Here is an 8173-nt window from a genome sequence, read left to right as displayed (position 1 = left end):
TGTAAATAGCATGAGGTTGTAAGTAACAAGAACATTTCCAGGACATAGACATATTTGATATTGGCAGAAAGCTTACATTTTTTAATCTAACTGCACTGTCCAATTTACAGTGGCTATTACGGTGAATAATACCATGCTATTGTTTGAGGAGAGTGCACAATTTTGAACATGAAAAGTTATTAATAAACAAATTAGGCACATTTGAGCAGTCTTGATACAAAATTTTGAACAGAAATGAAATGGTTCATTGGATCAGTCTAACACGTTGCACATACACTGATGCCATCTAGTGGCCAAAATCTAAATTGCACCTGGGCTGGAATAATACATTGTGGCCTTTCTCTTGCATTTCAAAGATGATAGTACAAAAAAAAATCCATAAACTTCCAAGTGTTTCTTTTCAAATGGTGCCAAGAATATGCATATCCTTTCATTAGGGCCTGAGCTACAGGCAGTTAGATTTGGGTATGTTCATTTTAGGTGAAAATTGAGAGAGAGAGAGAGAGAGATTAGTATAACCTTCCAAATAAAGGACTGCCTTTCTCTGCCTCTCTGTCTCTACACACACAGCAGGTCAGTAGAAATAGAACAGTTGTTTACTCTCTATGGGGAGGTCTGTAAAGGGCAGATCAACACACAGAGAGTCAGTGTATAGCCAAATACATTTCCTTAAACCCCATGGATCCTGCTGAGGATAATGAGACACCAACACCATGGATCCTGCTGAGGAATATGAGACCTAACACCATGGATCCTGCTGAGGATAATGAGACACCAACACCATGGATCCTGCTGAGGAATATGAGACTCAACACCATGGATCCTGCTGAGGATCATGAGACACCAACACCATGGATCCTACTGAGGAATATGAGACTCAACACCATGGATCCTGCTGAGGAATATGAGACACCAACACCATGGATCCTTTTGAGGAATATGAGACTCAACACCATGGATCCTGCTGAGGATCATGAGACACCAACACTAACTACACTGAACAAAAATATAAACGCAACCATTTTCTATGTTTCTCTTTTGCCAAGACAATCCCAAAAACCTGACAGGTGTGGCATATCAAGGAGATAATTAAACAGCATGATCATTACACAGGTGCACCTTGTGCTGGGGACAATAAAAGGCCACTCTAAGATGTGCAATTTTGTCACACAATAACACAGATATCTCAAGTTGTGAAGGCGCGTGCAATTGGAATGCTAACGGCAGGAACGTCGACCAGAGCTATTTAATTTACAGGAATTTAATGTAAATTTCTCTACAATAATTCTCCTCCAACTTCGTTGTAGAGAATTTGGTAGTACGTCCAACCGGCCTCACAACCGCAGACCACGTGTAACCCCGCAGACAGGACCTCCACATCTTCACCTGCGGGTCATCAGAGGGGGGAGGGCAAGGGTGCTGAGGAGTATTTACAGTGGGGCAAAAAATGTTAGTCACGCCACCAATTGTGCAAGTTCTCCCACTTAAAAGATGAGAGAGGCCTGTAATTTCATCATGCGGTACACTTCAACTATGACAGACATAATGAGGAAAAAATTCCAGAAAATCACATTGTAGGATTTTTTAATGAATTTATTTGCAAATTTATGGTGAAAATAATTTTGTCAACCTACTAACAAGCAAGAAATTTTCCTGCTCTAATGAACTTCTTCTTTAAGAGGCTCCTCTGTCTCCACTGCGTTTACCTGTATTATGCACCTGTTTGAACTTGTTAATTCAATATAAAAAACACCTGTCCACAACTCAAGACAGTCACACTCCAGAACTCCACCATGGCCAAGACCAAAGAGCTGTCAAAGGGAACAAAAAAACCCCCCAAAGAAACTAAATGTAAGACTGCACCAGGCTGGGAAAGACTGATCTGCAAAGGTAAGCTAGTTGGTTTGAAGAAATTCAACTTGGGATGCCAATATTAGGAAATGGACAGACATACAAGACCACTGATAACTCCCTCGACTGGGGCTCACACGCAGATCTCACCCCGTGGGGTCAAAATGTTACAAGAACGGTGAGCCAAAAAATCCCAGAACGCACACGGGGACCTAGTGAATGACACTGGCAGAGAGCTGGGACCAAAGTACAAAGCACTAATCATAACACAACTACGCCGCCCAGGGACTCAAATCCTGCAGTGCCAGACGTGTCCCCCTGCTTAAGCCAGTACATGTCCAGGCCCGTTCTGAACAGTTTGCTAGAGAGCATTTGGGATGATCCAGAAGACAGATTGGGAGAATGTCATATGGTCAGATGAAACCAAAATTAACTTTGGTAAAAACCCACTCGTCGTGTTTGGAGGACAAAGAATGCCTGAGTTGCATCCAATGAACACCATACCTACTGTGAAGCATGGGGGTGAAAACATCATGCTTTGGGGGCTGTTTGTCTGCAAAGGGACCAATGGACGACTGATCCGTGTAAAGGAACAGAATGAATGGGCCATGTTTATCGTGAATTTTTGAGGTGAAAGCCTCTCCATAGCAAGGGATTGAAGATGAAACGTGGGCTGGGTCTTTTCAGCATGACAATGATCCCCAAACACAGCACGCCCGGCAGCCGCACAGGAGTGGCTTCGTAAGAAGCATTCCCGCCCAAGGTCCTGTGAGTGGCCTAGGCCAGTCCGCAGATCTCAAACCCATAGAAACTCTTTGGAGGGAGTTGAAAGGTCTCGTGTGCCCAGCATACAGCCCCCAAACATCACTGCTCTAAGAGGAGATCTGCATGGAGGAATGGCCAAAATACCAGAACAGTGTGTGAAAACCTTTGGACAGACTTACAGAAAACGTTTGACCTCTGTCATTGCACAAGGGTAATCTAATCAAAGTATTGAGATAAACTTTTGTTATTGACCAAATACTTATTTTCACCAAATTTGCAAATAACATTCATACAAAAAATCCTACATGTGCTTTTTCTGGAATTTTTTTCTCATTTTGTCTGTTTGTTGAAGTCCATATGATGAAAATTACAGGCCTCTTCTCATCTTTTTTAAGGTGGGAGAACTTCACAATTGGTGGCTGACTAAATACTTTTTTTGCCCCCACTGTATTCCTGTAATAAAGCACTTTTTTGGGACGAAAAAACCTCAATTCTGATTGGCTGGGCCTGGCTTGCCCTCCCAGCCCCTTAGGCTGTGTCCCTGCCAGTACTAGTGAAATCCATAGATTAGGACTTGGCTGATAAGTTGGCTTGATATCCCTTATGATGAACTGTATACTCTGCAAGATATTGAAATTTCGCATGGTCTGCGTTTTATATTTTTTGTTCAATAATTCCTCAGATCCTGGTGACCCTGCTGTCAAAAAGGTAGCTAAGAAATATAACCGTTGTCGTTCGTCCCTGACTATGTCATTCTATGAAATTGGCTTTACGAACAAAACCAGAACAAAACTATGTCCTTTAATTCCTCACGTACTCAGACACCAGACACCAAAAGAACTAGGTAGAGAATGGGAGCCTGAGGAGATCAACCCAGACGTCAGGAATTACATCAAATATGAGGAAGAAGTCCTAGTTAATGTCTGCAAATGTGACAAATGTGGAAAAAACAGTTAGTTTAAATCTAAATCAGTTGTATCAACAGATAACAGTATTATTTTGCCCTTTAACAGGAAACCATATTTATAAGTGAATGAAGCAGAAGTGATAGTTGACATTATCAATGGTAAATTAATTCAGTGCTGGTTCTGCAATTCGAATAAGAATGTCAGGTGTACACTAAGGCCTAGGGTTGGCGAGACAGACACGAAGAGCGAAGTGAGGTATGAAAACAAGAAGTACTGGCATGCAAGCTGCCAGGGGCCTTACGACTGATTCTGGACTCGTTGTTTTACCCGATGTGTGCCAAATCTTTATAGGGTGTTTAACATTTTCATAATGTTCCCTGACAAAAATCATTAAATCATAAAGAAATATGTATTTTAATTGGTGATGTTACTAATAATTAATAGCAGTTCATTTACAGGTGAATGTCAGTTTTGGGATAGGGATTCCCTCGAAGACATTTGAAATGGACTCCCCATCGCTAATCCACCCAGCGTACATGGCGATGATAGATATCTAACATTTGACCCACTAACATCTGGTTATCAACCAGACAACTACGTACACTTACACCATGATAAGAACCTGGCCCTGTCCAGAAACAACCCCGGATTAAGGAAGGAGAACGAGGTGCCACCAAAGGAATTAGGAGACAGCACAAGAGTTTGAATTTACATAGAGTAAGCATTTATGTACAATACATAATGGAAAAGCAGTTTCCTATTAAAAACACCCACTTTCAAATCCCCAGCCTTAAAACATGCTACATCTCCTCTCAAGTGTGAGCTAATGCTGTTATCACTGAGTCCAACACGTGGCAAATTTTTTTGTGTGGACAGTTAGTAAAGTCTTTACTAGATTCAAAAGATACAAATCCAGTCCCTGAAGCGCCACGAGTGGATGTAGGCTTTTATTCCAGCCAGGCAGAAACCACCTGATTCAACTGATTCTAGTGTAGCCATTATCATCATCATAATTGCTATGACTTCTACTGTACTTGCATTGCTTTACAGTGGTAGAAGGCTAAATAATTCAGGTTATTAAGACATGACTTAGGGAATCAGAGCAGTTATCAACTCAGTGGGTTTTTTTTCTATGAAGCAGCAGCAGCAGCAGAGTATATTCCTCCTCTCAGAAGCAGTGAAGCGGCCCCTATTCAATTCAGCTGAGAACGTAAGGTTATTACCTTATCCGGCAGGAATTTCAGGGTCCGAGTTTTGTGTCAAGTCAAGGACAACCAAGAAGAATCAAGATCAGGTGGATGAGAACCAGCCAGGATGAAAGAAATATTCCCGCCAAGAAAGACTTCAGTTATAGACGTATTCATATCCTCTGAGTACAGTTGGTGCACTTTGTTTCTGAGATGAAGAATATCATCCCTAGCAACGTACCTATAATAATGGAGAATAGGTGATCGATCCTCCGATGTTCAAACAACTTACAGACAGTCTCCCTTCTTCTTTCTCTCCAAAACTCTGAACGTGCGTCCGTGGCCAGCTCTCCTGCTCCTCTCTCTCAGAATGACCTGTACGTGATCAAATCAGTAGGTTTCAAGACTAGTCATCAACATGAAGACTGCTCTTCTTCTGTGTCCACGGGGCGCTTCCGCACTGCTTAAAGCTAACTCCTCTCGCTCTGTCTCAATCTCTAGACCTATGCGGCTGCTTTGATAACTGTGAACATCAGATCTCCTTCTCCCCTCGTCCGAGCTGGGCATCTCCGGCGCGGCCCGCTGGATTGGCGTCCTACCTGACAGGTCGCTCCTACCAGGTGGGCGTGGCGAGAATCTGTCTCCGCACCACGTGCTCTCGACCACTGGTGTCACCCCAGGGCCTCTGTTCCTAGGCCCTCTCCATCATCGGCTAACACCAAGTCACTTGCTCTGTCATTATCCTCACAATGGTCCTCCTATCATGGCTATCAGACGACACACAATTAATCTCTCCTTTCCCCCTCTGATAACGCAGGTGGTGAATCGCATCTCTGCAAGTCCTGGCAGACAAAAGTGTGGATGAAGATCACCAACCTCAGCTGAACTCGGCAAGACGGAGCTGCCTTCCTCCCGGGGAAGGACTGCCGCCATGACTCGCCAATCAGGTTGACAACCTCATTGTGTCCTCCTCCAGAGTGCTAGAGACCTTGCGTGATCCTGACACACCCTTCGTTCCAACTAACATCAAGGCGGTGACCGTTCCTGTAGGTTCTGCCTACAACATCTCGCGAGAGTAACGACCCTCGCTCACGCGGAAGCGGCGCAGGTCCTAATCCAGCGCACTTGTCCATCTCCCGTCTGGATTACTGCAACTCGCTGTTGGCTGGCTCCCTGCCTGTGCCATTAAACCCCTACAATCCTCACAGAACGCCGCAGCCCGTCTGTGTTCACTTCCCAAGTTCTACGTCAACATCCGCTCACCTCCTCTCTCCACTTGGCTTCCAGTTGAAGACTCGCGATGCCGCTCAAGACCAATGGTGCTTGCCTACGGAGCTGTAGGGGAACGGCACCTCCGTACTTCAGGCCCTGATCAGGCCTACACCCAAACAGGGCACTGCGTTCATCCACCTCTGGCCTGCTCGCCTCCTACCTTGCGGTAAGTACAGTTCCCGCTCAGCCCAGTCAAACTGTTGCTGCTCTGGCACCCCAATGGGTGGAAACTCCCTCACGACGCCAGGTAGCGGAGTCAATCACCCCTTCCGGAACGACTGAAACCCACCTCTTTAAGGAATACCTAGGGATAGGCTAAGTAATCCTTCTAACCCCCCCCCCCTTAAAGAGAGTTAAGACTGCACTATTGTAAAGTGGTTGTTTCCACTGGATATCAAAAATAAGTGAACACCAATTTGTAAGTCGCTCTGGATAAGAGCGTCTGCTAAATTGACTTAACATGTAAATGTAATGTGATGACTGAACCAGACTGACCTTTGCACTGTGGAAAGTCCCATCACTCCCGATGTACACAAAGCACAGGGCCTATGGAGACATCCATCCCTGTGACTCCCTCAGTGAGCCATGATCTCGCATGCCCTTCCAACATGCTGGCTCCCTGCGAGCGTCTCTCTCTCCTACACTGCCTTCCTGGAAGAACGAGGTGTTGACTCACAAGAGAATCCAGAACAGTGGAGGATGGTATACTTCCAGAAGAATCCTGGATTCTCAGGCTACAGCTTCAGTCTTGTCAGTTGAGTCTAGAACAGCAGCTTGTTTCAACAGTTATTTCTCCAGACGTTTTGCAAAGAGTTCTTCTGTGAGTCTAGAGAGGCCGCCAATCAGAACCCTCTAAGGTGCTTGACATATCTGCTTTGCATGGAACTAAAACCTGTACAGATTGTGGTGAATCTGTGGCTGTTCGTTCTAGAAGAGCTTTCTGTGGTTGTGGAGTTTCTAGTCCAAGCCTGTTTCTACCCAGCTGTTTGTTTGTTGCCCTGGCAGAACTATGCAATATGGCAATATTGCAAAGATCCCCTGAGTTTTGGGAAGACCTATGCAAGTTTTAATTCAATTCGTGCATTTATATTGAAAAAACACTGGTCTATGGTAACACATCTCATATAAGATACTAGTGATCGGAATTAGGGAGTTGTTAAGTTGGGAATGTCTTCTCTTAACGTAGTAGGAGCAGCTGCGTCAGACTATGGTCCCACCACCACAATTGACATAACCTCTATGACCTTTTGCAGTTTTTTTTTTTTTTTTCGTTTAGCGGAGGTTGATTGAGTCGTCGTTGAGTCTAGGCTGTTCCTCTTGAAGATGCAGCAGCAGAAGTTTGGTCCCTCCTATCAGGGGCATGGAGGCAGGCACCTTTGAATTCAGCCAAGTAACCAAAACACCAAAAATGATCCAGCAGGTATGGGATATTCTGAATCATGTAATGGTCAACCAAGACGAGTGGTGGTGAGCTGGAGGAATACCAGCCAGGATAAAGAATGTCCACTGATAAAACTTGAACTTTGAACCCGGTCCTGTTATCTGAATCAGATTAAAACTTGGCCCCAACAGATGGCCCCCATCTCTCCAGAGTACCCAGGATGGACCCATCTCTCACCAGCTACCCAGGATGGACCCCATCCTCTCCTAGAGACCCCAGGATGGACCATCTCTCCAGAGTACCCAGGAAGGACCGATCCTCTCCCAGAGTACCCAGGATGGAGGTAAGATGGAAGTGATCGTCTTCAGAGCCCATTTGACCCAACTGGAGGGTCCATACGAAACGTACTATCAGACAACACAAGGGCACTAGGGAGACTATCCAGTCCAAAGGCCTCCAAAAACATGACTCAATCTCACTAGGGTGGGCAGGAGCTGCACAGTATGACCCCATCAACGCAGGAAGCAAGGGCCGCGCGCCAGCAGATTGTAGAGTGAGCCCAAATGGTGCGGCCGTCAGTGAGACAGCCAACGAGCACCAGGATTACAGCGCAGGATGAAGAAAATTCCAAAAACCCTTGGGAGATGATCATTAGCTTTGACCCTTGGCTTTTTGTTATGATGTAAGTTGGTGCAACTTGCCCTGATTAATGGAGACTCCCAGAACCCAGAAGCTGATGGCGATGATGGTCATGGCTCGGTCAGCCTGCAAAGGTTCTGAGGTAAGGCCAGATGGAGCTTGTAGAACCT

General features: G+C 45.1%; 1 protein-coding gene across 1 annotated transcript in view; it reads right to left on the bottom strand.

The window, feature by feature from the left end:
* Positions 1-7604: 7604 nt before the first annotated feature.
* LOC139027725 (claudin-4-like) overlaps positions 7605-8173 on the bottom strand; it is a 13108-nt gene continuing 12539 nt past the window's right edge. Inside the window, exons 4-5 of the mRNA XM_070443503.1 lie at positions 8066-8171; positions 7605-7771 (exon numbers count right to left, since the gene is read on the bottom strand). Coding sequence (XP_070299604.1) covers positions 7605-7771; positions 8066-8171 — 273 coding nt within the window. The remainder of the gene's footprint in view (positions 7772-8065; positions 8172-8173) is intronic.

This window comes from Salvelinus sp. IW2-2015, linkage group LG5, assembly GCF_002910315.2.
Source record: "Salvelinus sp. IW2-2015 linkage group LG5, ASM291031v2, whole genome shotgun sequence".
Taxonomy (NCBI): Eukaryota; Metazoa; Chordata; class Actinopteri; order Salmoniformes; family Salmonidae; genus Salvelinus; species Salvelinus sp. IW2-2015.
Note: the sequence above shows the minus strand (reverse complement) of the source record. Positions and strands in the feature narration are given on the sequence as shown.